Source organism: Parasteatoda tepidariorum, chromosome 3, assembly GCF_043381705.1.
Source record: "Parasteatoda tepidariorum isolate YZ-2023 chromosome 3, CAS_Ptep_4.0, whole genome shotgun sequence".
Lineage (NCBI taxonomy): Eukaryota > Metazoa > Arthropoda > Arachnida > Araneae > Theridiidae > Parasteatoda > Parasteatoda tepidariorum.
In genome coordinates this window covers 17,499,853-17,520,006 of record NC_092206.1, presented here as the reverse complement: position 1 = coordinate 17,520,006, position 20,154 = coordinate 17,499,853, and the positions used below count along the sequence as shown (strand labels likewise).

The 20,154-nt window shown below is 29.6% G+C and overlaps 1 protein-coding gene across 1 annotated transcript in view; it reads left to right on the top strand.

The window, feature by feature from the left end:
* LOC107457354 (ATPase H(+)-transporting accessory protein 2) overlaps window positions 1–19,032 on the top strand; it is a 31,408-nt gene extending 12,376 nt beyond the window's left edge. The window contains exon 8 of the mRNA XM_016075498.2: window positions 18,088–19,032. Within this exon, the coding sequence (XP_015930984.2) occupies window positions 18,088–18,285 (198 nt within the window). The 3' untranslated portion in view covers window positions 18,286–19,032. The remainder of the gene's footprint in view (window positions 1–18,087) is intronic.
* Window positions 19,033–20,154: the final 1,122 nt, after the last annotated feature.

The window sequence follows — 20,154 nt, the reverse complement described above, 5'->3', positions numbered from 1 at the left end:
TATCTAAGTATTTATAAGTTTCGGAATTACTTAGTTTTCTCAATTCTTTCTATGTCCCAATTATGTATTTGCTTGAGTGATACTTAATCTGAAACATTCTATTTATTACTCTACTAATTTGTCATGTTGAAAATTTTTAATAAAAAAAATCCATAAATAAAATAGATAATTTTATTTGATCCAAAGCATAATAAATAAAAAATTACCTCAATAAATTCAAATTGTATACATTTGTTAGTTTTTGTACTTTGTTGCAGAAATTATCTTAGGAATGTAATGAGTGTTTAAAAAGTTGATTTAACTAATAATTTATAATTATTCTAGTAAATAATTTGCTATATCAGAATTATCAACCTAAGAAAATGTCATTTTATGTCATTTCTAAGGCCTCTTATCTATTCTAATGTATGTTTTTATGTAAGTCCTTAACATACGTGAAACAAATGTTTGTTTTGTTCATTTTTTGAGCACATTTTCAAAGGGAGTTTAAGTGAGAAACTGCAATAGATTATACCTATAGAAATCTAAGTTTTAACATGAAAAGTTGTGATTTGAAAGAAATTTCTTAACTGTTTGCACTTTAATTGAATATCAGCATCTACAGTATCGTTTTTTAATTTAAAAAATTATCAAAACAATTTTTAAAACAAAACTTATTTGATTTAAAAATGCTGTGTTTACAAAACGTTAACTTTTCCCTAATATTACCTCAAATTCTTCACTTGTAGAAAGTGATAAAATCTCTGGAAAGCTTGGAATTGTGAATGCATTTTATTTTGCCACGAGCAGTAGTCAAATGTTGAATTTTTTTCTGTAAAAAAATGCAAAATTTTGCTATATACCTGAAAATCAATCTTAAAATCCGTAGTAACAATATGCAATGTGATTCAAAATAAATAATTTTAACATCTATGACAATTATTTCTTCTAATTACAATGAAAAAAGAATGTATTTGAAAGAGTTCCTTAAGCACTTAGAATTAAGAGTTCAAGGACTATAGTCACTTGAGGGAACACATAGAAATCAGTTCAAAGATTTCGACCTTTTGGAACCAAAGTTGGTCATGCCTTTTGTAAGGCCTTATACAAAGCTCCTTCAGTGCCTCACGATATCTGCCTTACTTTATCTAACTATATAAGATATTTGTTTTTACTATTTTTTCACTAAGAATTTTTAAGCCTTTATCTTCAAGGACAATGCCATAAATCACACATATTTTTTTATTTTATTCTAAATTTGAGCATTTATGAGGATCAACAGACTTATGAACGATTTGCACATTAAATATTTATATATATACAAATATATATGCGTTGTATATAATATAAAGTGGACTGTATTGTCTTGATTATACATTGATCAAACAAAAATTAATAGAATAGATAAAATATATGCATGAAGAATGGAAATATACAATAAGAAGTATCTTATGAGAGAGCTTGCGAAGGTAGCCTTCTTTTTTTAAAGTTCTTCAAGTGAAGATGCTTGATTTTCTGACACTGATGCAATGTAGAGTGGGGATGCGATTAGGGTAAAACGTGTAAGTGTACATTATATATATATATGTATAAAGACATTTTATCAAAGATTATTTACTTAAACTGTAAAAAATGTTTTTTTAGAAAGCATTCTCAGAATGAATTTACATTATGCCTACATATTTGTCGTCAACAAATAATGAATTTTGTAATAACTTAATAAACCATCGATTGGTATTGGTATAAACTATGCTTTCAAGGGATCATTTCAGGTTATTCAAATACTTCCTTTTTCATTCCAAAAAAAGTTAGTTGGGGACAAAAGTTACTATTTTACAAAATATGCAAATTGCATAATTATCTTAGTAACTGGATTTAAAAAAATTAAAAAAAAATGTTGGACTAATTTTAACATATGGGTTGTAAAGTAGAGCATGTGTGAGCTCTACTTTACAAAGTAAGGTAAAACAACGTCTAAGAGCACAAAAAATTTAAGAAAACCGACAGCTGTTTTGGATGCTCAAAGGGCAACCTTCATCAGTGCAACAGAGAGAAATAAGAGAAAACAGGGTAAATATATATAGAAAGATGACGTCACAAGTGTGTTTGGAGCAACGGCCAATAGGAGGGAAGGGTGAGTGGATGACGACGAATAGGGAGCAAGGAACAAAAAAAGGGGGGGTTAGTTAGGTTTAATCATAGATTTCCAAACAGGAGAAAGATAAGGAACGCTAGATAGGTCATTGACCAACAGTTTGGAATTTTTGAAAATATGAAAAGACTCGTAAAAATCAAAATCAAATATTGAAGAACAATGAAGGAGTTGATGAAGGTTGATGCACTGATGAAGGTTGCCCTTTGAGCATCCGAAACAGCTGTCTGCTTTCTTAAATTTTTTGTGCTCTTAAACGTTGTTTTACCTTACACACCAGTCACACCACAAAGGTCGCCCTTATGTGTATTTTGGGCTCTACTTTATTTTAATACATTTTTCGGGGTGTGTAAAACCTTTTGTAATTAATAAAGGGCATTTTACTTTACTTAAATTAGAATTTATTTACACTATTTATGCAATGTGTGCATATTTATTTTAACATTTTGTTATTTAATATTTCTACTTTGCCTTAAATTTGAAACACCAAAGTAATACACTCTCTTTTACAAAAAAAAAAATACAAAAAATAATTAGATATTAGTGTGTGGCCCTTTTTACTCAAGGATGTCTTTGCATGGGGTGAGGTGAAGATAAATGAAGAGAATGTTTAAAACAAGGCCCTCACGGTGAGATTCTCAGGGTTATTCATATATTTCTTATTTAATATCTTTTCCAAGACTGGTATAGTGTTTACAGGGACCCCTTTTTTAATTTTAANTTACTTAAATTGGAATTTATTTACACTATTCATGCAATGTGTGCATATTTATTTTAACATTTTGTTATTTAATACTTCTACTTTGCCTTAAATTTGAAACACCAAAGTAATACACTCTCTTTTACAAAAAAAAAAATACAAAAAATAATTAGATATTAGTGTGTGGCCCTTTTTACTCAAGGATGTCTTTGCATGGGGTGAGGTGAAGATAAATGAAGAGAATGTTTAAAACAAGGCCCTCACGGTGAGATTCTCAGGGTTATTCATATATTTCTTATTTAATATCTTTTCCAAGACTGGTATAGTGTTTACAGGGACCCCTTTTTTAATTTTAACTAAATCTTTTATTTTATTTTTCAATGTTTCTTGATCTTTTTTTTTATTTTAAGTTATACAGAATTTTTTAAAAGACTACAGAAATGTGGAATTACATGTAGCTTCGCTATTTTTGCTTTGCCCCCTCTAGCTGCTCTGCTACTTTTGATGATGAAAACTTAATTTATATAAGTATAAGTTGGTGCACAAAAAATTCTTTTTTAACAATATTTGGGCAATTCCATACTGTAAAGGGCAACATAATAAAAAAATTTAAATAAATAAAAATTTGGTAGCATCCCTCCATTAACAAATTTCCTAGTTTATATATGGGGCAATCCATACAAAATTTACACCTATGATACAAAAATGATATAATTAATTTTTTTTATTGTTCTTTATTGAAAATAAATCGACACATATTTTTGCGTTTTTGTTTAAATTGCATATTTTTGACTATACGAATTTTTGAAAATTTCGCTTTTTTGTCGCTGTTTTGTTTATATCTTTCCAACAAAGTGTCTTACCATTCCAAAAATTTGGAATTAATATCATTATTGATTATACTTCACACTGTCGAAATATAAAAAAAATCAAAGATGTCCAAATTGCAAAAAAAAGTTTTTTTTTTTTTTTCAAAAAATGAATTTTTTTATGTCAAAAGCAAAAAGTTTTATATTTTAATGCTGATTTTCTTAAAGTTTGAGAAAAATCACTTCAAGAAAGAGTATTTAAATATTTTTGTTGTTGGATGGCAATACGTTAAAAAATAACTTGCAAAGTCGCGTGCTCAAAAAAGCGAAATTTTTAAAAATTCGTATAGTCAAAAATATGCAATTTAAACAAAAACGCAAAAATACGTGTCGATTTATTTTCAATAAAGAACAATAAAAAAAATTTTTTATCATTTTTGTATCATAGGTGTAAATTTTGTATGGATTGCCCCATATATATATATTGTAGATGTAATATCAAAATTTGTAATTTTTAAATATTTTGTAAAATAGCAATAAAAAAGTTTATTAAAGTTTTGATATAGTTTGTATCTGTAACTTGCACAAAACTTTTTCTCTATTTGCCACTTTCCATATGTGGTTTCATGTTTATTTTCCATGTTCTACTATGAATTAAAACTTTTTTTAAAGGAAAATTTCAAAAAATAATCATTCCATTGTTGCTTGAGGGATAATTTCAAAATAAATGTGGTTTGTCCTTTTCTTTCTTTTTAATGTCAGCCATATTTTATATTCTTATTCTAAATTAAGCATTTATAATTTTCATCACTTTTTTCTTATACGCATAATAATGATAGACTATCGAAAGTTTACTTTACATACTTTTTTTAAAATAAAGTATTTCTGATCAGTGATTACATTTCTAACAAGCCATGCATTTTACTTGCTAAAATGTATTACTTTTTAATATATTAATGTTAGAATTAAATTTTAAAAATTAGCAGAAATTGTTTCTGTTTCATTTAGTTTATTGCATTATAACAAGTTTTTTGTACCCTTGCTTCATAAAAAATATAATCATTGTAACATTTGATATAACTTTTGCATTAATTTAAATTTATTTTCGGTTTTAGTTTTAATTTTTCTTAAAAAATAAATAAAATGCATATGATAGCTATTAGCAAGCTTCAAAAGCCAACTAGGAATATCTATTTAGCCTTCCATCAACGATATGTTTTGTAATTGCATAAAATTTTAAAAACTATACATTCATTCAACTATACATTATTCACAATAAAATGGCATTCAAAATTTTTAGAGTTTGTAGGGTTCTTATGGTACTTGATAAATTTTGAATTCTAATATGCTTCATTAAATTTTTCTTAAAAACTTTCACTGGTGCCAATATTTGAAAGTTGGCTAGTATGCCAATGTCGATGGGAAATTTTTTGATATTCTTCGTACTGATTTAAACCAGCAATGTCAAATCATTTAGCTGTGAATTACCCATATTAAGAAATGTTACAACTCTTAAGCAATAAGAAATTGATAAATTTAATCTGTGCTTTTTCTTTGTCAATAAAGCATTATGCTTTAAAAATATACAATTTTTGGTTTAATGTAATTATAAAATCTGTTTGACATGTATTATAGCATACTAACTGTACTGGGTAGGGCCTTGAAAAATTTGATTTTAGATCCTTGAAAGTCGTTAAAAATTCCTTGGTTGGTTTTTTTATAATTATTATTATTGAGTGGGCATCCTTGTTTATAACAATTATGTTTTCTTTTTTAAATATTTTTAACAATTTAATGCAATGTAATTAATTTGAATATTTTCCGCCTATTTTCAAGGATTTAATATTTTGTAATTTCAGATGCTTAAGTTAATATTTTAATTATAACCTTTTTTGCTGTAATATTTTTCTTTTTGCATGGTTCATGTTGAGAATTTATTTTAATGAATTTAAATGAAAAAAAATTTATCAACCAATCTACATTTTTTTTCCTTCACATTTTTGAAGAAATTTAATATAGTTTTACCTATTGTTTCAGTGGGAAAACAATTTTAATTTTCTTTCTTAGAAAATTAACTGTTTTTAATGATATTTCATTGAAAATAGAGAATTTAATTTTTAAGGCATCAAAGTTATACAAAAGAAAAAAAAATTTTCACCTTCCTTAAAGTACTTTAGTTAAGTTGAAACTTAAACTACTTTTTAATTTATGCTGCATTTTTCAAAACAATAATTTTCTTCAAAAATATTTACAGTTATACAAAAGGGGAAAAAATCATTGTAAGCCTGAATATTTTTAAAAAAAAATTTCTAGCATACTATATTCATAACTTTAAACATTTAATATGAATAGTGAAGCAACAAATATTAAACATTATTAGTGTTTTTTTGACAGTTCAAATATTACAATTTCTGTTTTGTTTTTTTAATTTGATATTTATAGTAAAATTAATGCAATAATATCGTTGAGATTATTTTAACTGTACAATGCTTTTATTTAAAATATAATTATTCAATCAACAAATTTTAAACATTATAAACTGAAAAAATGTATTTTTAATCTTATTATACTATTGTTTCTTGATAGTTCTAAATTTAATATTTCGGTATTTTTATGTGATACTTATTTTAAAATTAATGCAATTACTTCGCTTGTTATTTTAGTTATACATAACAATACAAAACCTTATCAAAAATTTAAATATGATTATAATATCATCATTTATATTTAACTGATATCCTTTTGAGATGTAAGGTATATGCATTACCTAACACTATATAAGTGTTCCAAACTGATGTTAATTTTTCTATAAGAACCAAGTCCATTCAGGTTATCTATTGAGAATCATAATTAAAACATTGTTTTTCAAAAATAACTTTATCTTTTGTCTGTAAAAAAGAAAAGATATTGGAAATAACTATTATGAAAAATAATTATTTTGTTAACTAATAATAAGTATTGTTAATTAAAGAAATCCGGTGACCATACACACAACTATTTACATTATTATTTATCATTGTTTTCTAGGGCACATACAGCCCTTACAGAAGTAAAATATGGAATCTAAATTAAAGGAAATCAAATAATTTTATTACATTTGTACTTACTGCAATGTTTTAGATATCAGTTATTAATAAAATCTAGCTAAGTAAATGCAATAAAAGTATTATTGAGGTATAGAAATCTCCGAATAATTTTTAATCTACATATTTGTCAAAATTGAAATTTTGAGACTAATTTTTTTCTCTTAAGTTTTATTAATCCTACAGGAGACTTTTACTTAGATATCTAACATTCATTTATGCTGTCTAGTTATACTTGCAATTTTATCAGATAATACGCAATATTGAATCGATCTAATTGGTTAGATCTGATTAAATAATTATAAATCATTATTAATATTATGGTTTAATTAATAATATTTTTAATATATTATTTTTTTTAAAATAAATAAGTAAAAATTAAGATTAAAAATATATCAGTTATAATTTTTTGTTTGGTGAAATCATACAATAATATTTACTCAGAAACTTTAAAACAATATAAAATGGGAAATAACTTTCAGTGTCTGGAGTTACAGCTATATCGTTATGAGTATTATCAACAAGTCTAAAATAAAAAGTACTAATACAGAATATTTATGTTTTTATAAGAAGTTTCATTCGAAAATACACAACGCATTTGTTTATTTTTATCATAAAAACAACTACATACGCCAAATATTTCCGTTACGAAAGACGTGAAAAATATCCTTTCGAATTAAATACAAGAAAAACTTAAAATTGTTTAAAATACGAATTATTCAATATTATAAGAAAGCTTTGAAAAACAATAAAGAACGGCTACAAACTTCCAAAACGTTGGAGCAGAAAAAATGGATAAGGGAAGAAAAAAAAAGTTCGAAGTTGATTGGGTTATGGAGTGGGAAAGAGAACATTCTAAAAACAACGAGTTAAAAACTACTTTTTCGCAGTAACAAAGAAGCCCGACCAAATAGGAGAAAACAGGCCTATTCCAAACTCGGTACCTCATCAGCGAGGGGGTAAAAGATCAAATCTCTTATTAAATAAAAACCAGGAAAAATCAGAAATGCAAAAACCTAATGAAATAAGCGACTTTCTGTCAATGACAATGGAGGATGGGGAAAAGCGCAAAAAAAAAGGGAAAAAAATATGCTCCTTTTTATTTAATAAACCATTTTACAAAATCTCTGTTTAGTTTAGTTTAAAAAGGAAGCAATTGAATTTTGCTCAATCAAATTATGAGTTCTTGAAGCAAACAAAAATGAGCGCTGAAATGCTTTTCCGAGTGGTGGAGGGTGAGGACGAAGCGCATAAACAAAGAACGACGGAACATTTATCAAATTTGATAACGCTAATTTAGAAGATTATTACTCATTTAATAAGAGAATTTGGAGAAATATGACAATAAACGGTTTAGAATGGGACCTCATCTGTACGAATTATTTTCGAATGAAAGAGAGATTTCCAGAAGAAAATTTAATAATATGTACGCATACAAGTAATTTATCAACAAAAATTGCTGTTTGCTGAAAGAGAAAGCATATAAAAAAATGAAAACAAAGAAATACTTTTGACTGTATTTGTAAATCTAATCATCAAATTCTAAAGGCGTTGAACGAATTTTAAAAATTAAAAAGAACTGCAATTTGATTTTAGACGTTTTGTCAGTGCTACTTTTCTTTTGAATTTACTTCGAGCCTATCTTAAATGTTTAAATTATTTCATTGAAGTGTTGTAAGCAAGTAAATTATCGGCATCTAAAACAATTATTATTTGATATCACAAATAGATAAACGAAAGAACAAAGATATTGAGAATTCGTTTTAACTACTTTAAACAATAGCTGATGGAACACTCTCTCTCCCCTCCCCCCAGAAAAATAAAGTTATCGCAAATACAATTAAAAGATTTTGTTCAGTTCTACATTTTTAGAAAATAGTTATTATAAACCATTCAAGGTACTTAACTATATGTTACGAGTATTTTATTTGTGTTTATTTTCCGCAAAATCGAAGAGTATTTCTTTACCTAAATAGGCAACATTTAGGTCATGTAAATGCGTTGGATGTGTGGGGGGCGGAGTTATCGACCATGCCAACCGTCATCTATCAAAAGGTACTTCTTGATAGAATCAAGTTAGCATGCTTTATATACTAGTGAATGATGTTAAACTTTTGTAGTGGTAGTTACGCCACAATACTCCCCCACCAGAATTTTATCTGGGATATAATTCGATGAACAGATCTCACTAGTTGATGTACTTGTGAATGACCGGGAGAGAGTCACCGGATTTTTTGAGTGCTGAATGTGAGAGGTGTATTAACATCACAGTCGAAGTCGCTCCTGTGTTGCCATTAGCAGTCGAGAGTATGCAGGTGTTGAGAGTGTAGGCGATGTGTGAATGTTCGAGACGAGACTGAGAAGCAACAGCGCAGGAGATGAATAATGCATTCACAAATAGCAAGTCAACTGTTCAATGTGGACTATCCATCGAAGTAGGCGTAACCGTTAAGAGATTGCGAAGTGGGCGTTACTTGCGTGAGCAAATCACGTCCGGGTCACCAATGTGGGGGGCGGAGTTATCGACCATGCCAACCGTCATCTATCATGAGGTTTGACTTACTACTTGTAACTGCGACATTATCCACCTCCTCGCGCTGTCCAATGTGGGGGGCGGAGTTAATCGACAATACCAACCGTCATCTATCAAAAGGTACCTCGTGATAGAATCAAGTTAGCATGCTTTATATTCTAGTGAATGATGTTAAACTTTTGTAGTGGTAGTTACGCCACAGATGTATTGTTGCTTTTGAAAAATATGTAAATACGGTATATAGACTAAAAACTAAATTACTGATTTTTAATTAGAAACTTAATGCTCCTAGAAAACTAGATTTTCTTTCATTTATCTTCCCCCTGCCAAATTCATTTATTCCTATCATAATTTTTTTTTTCTTTTTCGATATTAAGTATTTTGGAACTTTAAAACGTGAGGTTTAATACAAATTGTGTTAACATTAACGTCACTATAATTTCAGATTTGTGAGAAGTAATTTAACTAGATTTGATATGTGTTAAATATAAGTTTGATATATATATTTCAAAAGAAACTCAAAATTATACGGGGTTTTCTACAAATATTATTTTGTATTATTAGACAAAATTAAATAACAAATGATAATACAATAAACGTTCATGCACCGAAATATGATTGCATAAGGAAATAAAGCATTAGAAAGAAAAGATACTTTTATGGGGGATGATCCCCAACGATGCCGGCGTCATTTTTAATAAATCTTGTGTCATAGTACAAAATGGAATTTGTGAAAAACCCTTATCATTTCGAGCTTACTTTTAAGAAGCACAAAAACTACTTCGAATTTTTTTTAATTTTTAAGATATTCAAATCGGCCTTTATTAGTTGTTAAATGCGATTCGCTACATAATTAAGAAAAAACACACCCATTACTCATATCTTACGCAGTTTTAAACAAATTTTTCTCAAGAAATAATTTTGTAATTAATTTTAAATTGCTCCAAAAATTTTGTTTATTTTTATTGAATATTTTTAGTAATTTTTAAAATTATTTTCTTAAAAAGTCTCCTGGTTTCTGTATATTTTAGAAAATTTAGTATGTTTCCTAAAAAAATTCCTTATTGAAATAGAATTTTTACGTAGATTATTGCTTGCTTGAATATTTAAATAAGTGTTTCTAATATATACATAACAAAGCGAGCCTCATTTATAAAAATCGGTTTAAAACTTTTTTTTGTTCTAAAATGTTAGGTTTATTCTTATTCCGAACTCCTTTTTTAAATAATTAAAATAATCTTTTAACTATCTTTGATGAATTAAATGCCTATTACTGTTCAAAATTATGAGTAAACATAATACAAAACATTTCTAGTTCATTTAATGTTAATCATAACTGGAAAATATTGCAGTTTTTCTAATTTAATGACTAAAATTCCCTGTGTGTAAAATATTCGGTACACTTAGCGAAAATTATCTTAAAATTTATATTTCGTACAATCTACTGGATTTTTTTCTAATATGCACATTCAAAGTTGACAGCATTGAATGTTTTATTTTATCATATAACCGTCGTAACAGCATACCCAATTTTATGGGTTTACGACTACTAATGTTCAACTCCGTAGTCTTGTAATTTTGAACCCAATCCAGAAGACAAGGAAGCTCCTGGATCGAGTATTGGGAGAAATTTGCCTTCGTGGAGGACTTTTTGAGGGAGCTAACCCGCATTTCCGTTACATCCTCGAGTACCTCCCACGGTAAGTCTGACGGCAAGGGGACTTTAACCCATGATCCGTCTACCACTGAGGATATTTCACGTCAGCACTGTGATCGGTGCAAGCCGGATGCGGAATTCGTATCGACTGGGATTCGAACCCGGTTCGAAGCATTGGAAGGCGAACGCTCTATCCCCTTAGCCATCGTTGAGAATCCTGAATGTTGACAATATATTACATTCAATGTTGACAGCATTGAAAGTAATATATTCGAAATCGCTAAGTGGTGGATTTGTTCCATTTTTTTTTTATAATCGGACAAAATTTAAACTAGAAAATAATCAAAAAAATTGCCGTGTAACAGTGAATTGAATAAAAAATAATCTTGGTTTGTTTTCTTCAATTATTGTTGTAAAACTTAACGTTTTTACTCAAATTAATCTCTTACTCACGTAATCAACTTCATCGCTTTTCGCATAGGGAAGTCTACACCCCTCAAAAGCCCCATTACAAATTGATGACCTTCTCCGGAGAGTGGTTCGCTTCCGGTAGACGGGTGCGACCACGTAATTTGATTGGCGTGATTTTTGGCGAGTCATTACGAGCGGGATGGAAAGCTGCCACTTCACTTGGTCGCCTAGTTATCTATCACTGTCTTCCTTTTTGGGGGTGGTAGTAGGGGATATTCCCTCGTAAAAGCTATTTGCTGGGGGAGGGGAGAGAGTGATGGATGTCCGCGAAGGAAATCATAGGTGTTGCGGAAAAGATGCTTTTACAGACGGTGATCGCTGTTGATGTGGTCGCCGATTCCCGAGAGCCGGAGAAAGAGATTTTCGGGAGCGAACGAGTCTCCCGGGAAATCTGGGAATGTCACTGAAGGTGATGCCTCGGACGTCATAGATGATGTCGATTCCCCGGCTGGGGTTTTGTATGTCGTTCCATTTTCATAATGGACTGTGAAACACCACTTTTTGGGTTATCGACGGGGAAAGTGGACTATGATTCGATATTAGATTTCGTTTTTAGCCGCGCATCACACTTATTTCTCTGACCACGTGATGAAATGGTGGACTGCGGTAAATGGATGAACGTATATCGCAGATTTACATGGTGCGTAGCGTTTTTGAAAAGTGCTTAAAGGTGCTTATTTTCGTTTTTTAAGAGCCTTTAAAGGTGCTTTTTTCATTGAGTATTTTTAAAAAGTGCTTAATTTTCCCTTTTCGAAAATGAATTTTTTTTCTTTACCATGTCGATTTTCGTCACGTATTATCCAAAAGCGTGCTTTTTCCATTGTTCTTTTTCCAACGTTTTCAGAATTCATTCAACTACTGGCTATTCGAAAATGAATTTTTTTTTCTTTACCATGTCGATTTTCGCCACGTAGTATCCAAAAGCGTGCTTTTGCCATTGTTCTATTCAACGTTTTCAGAATTCATTCAACCACTGGCTATTCGAAAAAGAATTTTTTTTTCTTTACCATGTCGATTTTCGCCACGTAGTATCCAAAAGCGTGCTTTTGCCATATTTCTATTCAACGTTTTCAGAATTCATTCAACCACTGGCTATTCGAAAAAGAATTTTTTTTTCTTTACCATGTCGATTTTCGCCACGTAGTATCCAAAAGCGTGCTTTTGCCATTGTTCTATTCAACGTTTTCAGAATTCATTCAACCACTGGCTATTTCGGCGCACCTTAGGTCCATAGCATATGAAAGCTCCAATCAGCATGTGCATCTACTGAGCTGGGATCGGTGAGATTCTTTCACTCTCGTGTGCAACTCTGCTGCATCTTGCAAGATATTCTCCATTTCAGGCTTCATTTTCCACCCTCTGAAATCGAACCGAAAAATCGATCTTTTTATAAAATTCAAAAATAAAAAAAACTTAGAAAAATGCATTTCTAAAAAATATTTTGCCAAATATTTGACTGATCATTCAACCAACTGAATTTTTCACAGAAGGGCCAAATACTCGTTACATCCCTCCCTAATTTAAATGCAATGTTATTGCAACTTGAGAAATTCATAAAATGGCGGAAAACGTGAATTTTTAAACTGCTCACTGTTAGTAGTTTAGATTTCAATTTTTTGTTGCTTAAGTGATCTTTTTCGATAAAAAAAAGGAAAATGTTTACGATATAAAAAATCTAATAATTAATAAAATAAAATAATAAAGTANTATATCGCAGATTTACTTGGTGCGTAGCGTTTTTGAAAAGTGCTTAAAGGTGCTTATTTTCGTTTTTTAAAAGCCTTTAAAGGTGCTTTTTTTCATTGAGTATTTTTAAAAAGTGCTTAATTTTCCCTTTTCGAAAATGAGATTTATTTTCTTTACCATGTCGATTTTCGTCACGTATTATCCAAAAGCGTGCTTTTTCCATTGTTCTATTCAACGTTTTCAGAATTCATTCAACCACTGGCTATTCGAAAAAGATTTTTTTTTTCTTTACCATGTCGATTTTCGTCACGTAGTATCCAAAAGCGTGCTTTTGCCATTGTTCTATTCAACGTTTTCAGAATTCATTCAACCACTGGCTATTCGAAAATGAATTTTTTCTTTCTTTACCATGTCGATTTTCGCCACGTAGTATCCAAAAGCGTGCTTTTGCCATTGTTCTATTCAACGTTTTCAGAATTCATTCAACCACTGGCTATTCGAAAATGAATTTTTATTTTCTTTACCATGTCGATTTTCGTCACGTAGTATCCAAAAGCGTGCTTTTTCCATTGTTCTATTCAACGTTTTCAGAATTCATTCAACCACTGGCTATTTCGGCGCACCATAGATCCATAGCATATGAAAGCGCCAATCAGCATGTGTGTCTACTGGGCTGGGATCGGTGAGATTCTTGCACTCTCGTGTGCAACTCTGCTGCATCTTGCAAGATGTTCTCCATTTCAGGCTTCATTTTCCACCCTCTGAAATCGAACCGAAAAATCGATCTTTTTATGGTGGCTAATATAATCAAGAAAATAGTTATTTGTCAGAAACCAGTTGTTTTATCATGATCACGTACAGCCTTTGAAAATTAGTTAGCATTTTGTTAATGTATATAGTGCTTAAAAATATTTTTAAGCTTATTTTTTGTTGAAGGATTTGGCTACTCACCCTGATTTAAATCGTCCTAAAATACTAAATTATATGTATCTTATCGATTTTTTTAAACTTTGCTTTGATAGAGGACAATTGTTTACAATTGTCCGTTTGTAATTTCGTTCATTATGTCTACTTATATACACGAGTACAAATAATCAAATCAATAAAAGAATCTATTACTTGATTACAAGTCCCTATTACAAGTAATAACATTCCGATTGTAAATAATTACTTTTTTTTGCAGCTCTGTTGCATACTTTATCTATAAATGTTTTAATAATATTTCTCTATGAAAATTAATTTTTCAAGCAAACTTATTCGCTTTTTGTAACGCGTTCATTTTGGAAAAACATTGGGTCATGTACTCAGATTTATGACCATTGTTTTATTTATTGGAATGTTTACTGTTGAATATTTATTGCATACTGTGGTCTATATTAGTCTGTACCAATGCCATTGGAGGCAAATCATTTTTTTAAGTATCTAACTGCATTTACTTTCAATTGATAAGGTATCATGGCCTTGTTGATGATTATGTGTGGCATGGTGAGGCGATCATTACATTTATTCCTTAATTTTCTCAGCTAAATATATCTTTAAAATGCTAATATCTTTTAAATGGCCACACTACTTTATGAAAAAAGTAATTCTTCGTACTGCAAAAGTCATGAAAAAAATTTATGTATATAATACACATAGATACGAATGTTATTAGTGTACATATTGATGATGGATGCATATTTATTATGGTTTTCAGAAATAACACCATTTTTATCAATGCAAAATTTAAAATTGCCAATAATCCCGAAATTCGTAGGTGCGACATAGCCACATCTGGCTCTTGCACCAAAACCTTTAAACATACTAACCAAAATTATTTATTTGTGATAATAAAAGCGTATTTTTAAACTGTGTCGGCTCATTTTATTATCACATGAACTTACCTGTTTCGTCTTTAATAATTTTAATTACATTAATAAAACTGCTACAACGCTTTCATTTTTGTTTAAAACCGTACCGAACCTGTTCCAATTGATCATAACTACACTAAAAAGTGATCAAAACTCTCATTCTCTTCTAATTTGGAAAAAAAAATCAACAAATTGTGTTACTAAAAGGAGAAATTGTAATTTGTTTCATCAAAAAAATATTAATTGTGCAGCATAAAATTATAATTCAATAAAAATAATTAGCTTCTTGTTTTAAATATACGAATGCAATTATTGTTTGAAACATTTTTCCAAAATAAGAAAGCCATTGTTCCGAAACTGCTTCTCCAAATTCAATGAACCAAAAATCTATTTTAGACATCTCGAAAAATTCTTGGCAACATAACTAAAAATTTTATGAATATTTTCTAAATATTTTTACTCATATAAGTTTACAGTACACTGTTGTAGCATGAGGAGATAATAGTAGTAATAATGCTATAAAGTTTTTTTTTTCAAAGGGATGGTTTATTTATTGGGTTAAGTCTACAAGTTAAATTTTGAATACTAAACACAACCTTTACCTCAAGTAAGAAAACAATTTCAAGTGTCGTTCAAGTACACTTTTCTTCAAATAAAACGACTGTCAAAGAATTATTCTCTTTGTGTTTGTACCATTTTTCTCCTTACACGGCTTTAGTGGATTTTTATAATCCAAATATTTTATAAAAACATCCTGGTCTCTCAGGTTGTCCGCAGTTATGTTTAAGGAACACAAGCGCTCCCCAAATAGACAGGCTCTTGGGAGTTCACCAACTCGAAGTGACAGAGACTGTCCTTTTGATACATTTCCTTTTATTGTTTTATACTTTGCTTTAAAGAAAATACTGAATGGTCTCTCTATTTTGTGGCTTTGTCTTTCATGGATCTATTTGGAATTGCTTCGGGAGTGTGTAAACGCAAGTTTTTAGATTTTTTTTTTTTTCAGAGTAAAACTCTGATTATTTCGGAATAATTATCGAATTAGGTATAATCCAAATTAATGAACATTCGAATTTTTGACGGAATTCTTAAAAGAAAAAAAGTTTGATTAGTAATTTAAAGTTTAATGATTGCTGAAACAATGTTAAAAGTTTCGCATTGTTTTTTAAAAAATTAAGCAATCATATGATACCGAATGCTTAAGTTTTGTGAATGGAGACATAAAACTGATTATAGAAACAAAATACCCTCAAAGTAACATCTGTTGACCACAACACGATCTCGACAGCGTTCACATTAGTTATTTAAAATCGTAGCTGGTTTAATAGTGGAGAAATATAGAATTCAAATTTTGAACTCAAATGAATTTTCAAATTAAATTTTCATTCCCCAAAATTTTTCAACTTGAATATCATTAACATAGTTTCCTCTGTACGTAGAAATTTTTAATAAAAAAAATAGAATTATATTTTGAACAAAAAAAACTTAAAAGCAGAAATTTATCAATGCAATTAATCAATCAAAAATTAAAATATCATTGACCGCGGAACATCATTTACTAAGTCATACAGTGTGTAAAGAAATTATAAATACGCATATGAATTGCTGAAATTTCAGTTAAAATCTACGAAAAATAACTTTTTTTTTTTGTTTACTTAAAAAACTGCTTTATTAATTATTTAACTAAATTACAATTATTATTTTTCCGAAAAAATTTTTTTTATTTTTAAAGAGAAAAATTTTAATTATTCAAATTTTCTCACGCCGTTTTATTGTAAAGAGAATATAAATACACTAAGAAGAAAAGCACTCAGTAATAGTTATATGCAAATTTTTCTTACGTCACAAGATTCTGGAGTGAAAGTTGACAGCAAGAATCAAACATTCGGCTGTTCCACCAACAAAAATTGACCATTGAGTTAAAATGTCGAGAAATACTAATCTTAGTCAAAAAGAGATGAGACAAATATTGTTTTTTCTTGGCTAAAAGATATCTTAAAGAAATATTGCTGAATTAATTGGTGGATCTGTCGGTGCTGTGTGTGTGCAAGAAAACGAATTAATTTCAGCAAGATTAAAAAGAACAGGCTTGAAATCTGCACTAACTGATCCACTCACAAAAAAAAGTGGTTCACTTAGCTGGTGTAAAAAATATGTCTATTAGGCAAATTTCTCGAACAATACATTATAATGTATCTTACACAACTAATGTCAAAACTCTGGGGTAAAATGAGAGTGTAAGTTAATCATTCCCTATTCGTTTATTTTTAGATACCTCCCAATTAAAGAATTAAATGCCGCTCAATAAAACAAATTTCATTTAACCTCACTCTGTCAACGAAGCGCGTGATTTAGATACATTTCGATGAGCTTAAACCTCAGTGTTTATCTTTGCATTAAATCCACTATTAAAGATTAAAAAAATATATATATTATTTGTGTGAAACAATTAAATTATTTTCAAGCTACAAGACTTATTACCTTTCTTGCTGCAATATTTGTTAAAAATACAAATGTTTCGATAAACCATTTTAAAAGCCACAAATGTTTATGTTGAAAACCAATCTTGAATTCAAGTTTAATCGAAGTTTAATGTGCAAACTCCTCCTTCCCGTACTTTTGCTATAGATTCAATATTTATAAATGTTACAATTTAAACTTAATTCAACATCTTAGAAGAGTTGCGATAAATTTTAACTCTATTATTGTATAAAGTAGTCGCTTCTGAGCTACCATACCATTTTTAAATTCTACTGTGGGCTACCAACCAAAAGAACTATCATTTTTAAATAAAAAAAATGTTAGATTTATTTGCTCAGTAGAGAAATCTAGGTTTGTCTACTGGACTGTTGTTACGATCTACTTCTGAGAGCTACTAGCAGCTCGTGATCGATTGTTTAGCGATTATTTGGATATGCCAATATTATCCGCAAGCTATGTATATATCATCACGTAAAACAATTTTTTAACTGCAATCATCAGAGAAAAAATAAAGGTAAATTGTCTCATTAGTCCTACTATTACTCATGTAGAATGTCACAATTTAAAACTAAATAACACAGTAAAAAAGTTGATAAAATTAGTTAATATATAGTAGTTGTATTCTTGAAACATGTAATGAAAAACCAGAATAGAATTCTAACTTTTTCTTCCCCGTTTATTGCTAGAAACCTCCAGTTGTAAACCAATACAACAGAGCCGAGGCAGCTGATGAAATGTATCCTGTGGTTTTCATCATGTTCCTTTTTATTGGCCTGCTTCTAACTCTCTCGATCCTCGGAATCAGTGTGGCTCTTTGGAACATGGATCCTGGTCGTGATTCGCTGATATACAGGATGACGAGTCAGCGAATGAAGAGAGATTAAACATAAGAACAATTTTCAAATTAATTAACTAGAATTGTAATTAGTGTTCCGATTTATACTCATAGATTCTGCCATTTGGCGTTTTTCAGATGATCTGAAGTTTTGCAAAGGTTGTGTTGATTCTAAAATTACAAAATTGATGTTAGATGATCATTGGAACGTTTTTAAGTCAGGGAAAGCTTGTTATACTCTAGAAAAACATTTATTCAAGGTTTAATTTGTTTATTTCATGAAACATTGTGTTTAGGAAATTGTATCTTAAATAATTTCAAAATTTACTCTGCCATTCATTATAAATTTTCATTATTGTTCTTTAACTTAGCTACAGAACAATTCTAGTCTTGTTATTTATTATTATGTTAGTATGCGTGATATTAGTATAATTCATTATAAAGATGTGCTTGGTAGTTTCAGTAATTATATTGTAAATCCTCAAACGTAGTTTTGCCTCTTTTTTTTATGAAATAATTTGTATTCATGCAGTTAAATGTGACTTCTGTCTTTGCAGTATTTAATAGTAATTATAAAATTTATTAATTTAATGTTTGATTGTTGTTCATAACTAGAATGCTATCCAGTTGTTTAAATGGTATCTATGCATTCCAAAGTCATCATTGTATTAGAATTTATTCATTCATTAAGAAATTGCCACAATGTTATTCTGTATTTTTTGTATGTAAATATTTGAACTGTGGTTATTTATTGTCTGTTTTATAATCAAGAGAATAAAGTCAAACAATTAAGAAATATCTTTTGTTTTTTCTCATAACAAAACGTTTTGATTAACTTATTTTCGTGTGTGAAAAGGCAGGAAACTTATTACAGAAAAAACGACTGATTAACGATGAGTAGCGTTTTTAAAAAGTGCTTATTTTTGTTTTTTAAAAACAATTAAAAGTGCTTTTTCCATTAGATCTTAGTAAAAAGGGATTAATTTTCTTTGCCTTGTCGATTATGGCCATGAATTACAGAAAAAGCATAATTTTTCTCAATGATCCGTTCAACGTTTTCACAGTTCATTCAAACACAATCCGTGACGATGTGCTGCCGTCTTATTTGTTCGAATAGGTCATTCTATCTGGCACTCGTGGGTCTGTATGCTCTTGCACTGGGCTAGATTCAAGGGGAAGGAGTATTTTACTCATACTTTTAATTCTGCTATGTTTTGATCTTTTGGTCCAACTAAACCAGGGATGGGCAAACTTTTTGGGTCGTGGGCCAAAAATCTAGAAAAAAAAGTTTGGTGGGCCGAGTAAAAACTTCTGAAATAAAATAAAGTCAATTCATCATTGAGTGCATGTCACTCTACATCAACTTTGCGTTTTTTAGTTGCCATTTTGGGATAAAAAAAGTTTACAAATAACTCAAAAAGGCAGTAGCCATTTTATACATTTAATAATTTCACCACTATTTACAATAACGTTGTATGTGTGCAACCTTTCCATACGCAGTAAATTATGTTAGAACTAGAGCCGGCAGAAAAATCCGTTCGTTGGAACTTAAAACGCGTAGTCAGCCTCATGTGAAGTACAATTCACCTATATTAGATTCCATATGTCTGCTCCTCGAGAAAGACAAATACTAGTTGGAGCTAATCTACAGCTATTCTATAAAGAACTTTTGCTTTCAACATTTTACCAGTTAAAGCTGTTTGTGCTAACTATTTTAATTAATTTATGTTTTGTAGAACAAAAATAGAGAAAGTGAAAAGGTCATCAGTACTTTGTTAAAAAAGAAATCAACAAAAATAGTTTTAAACAAAGTAGATATATTCGCCACTGATCGGCTAGTTAAAATTCTGTCCGCGGGCCGGATAAAATCTTCCGGCGGGCCACAGTTGGCCCGCGGGCCGTAGTTTCCCCATCCCTG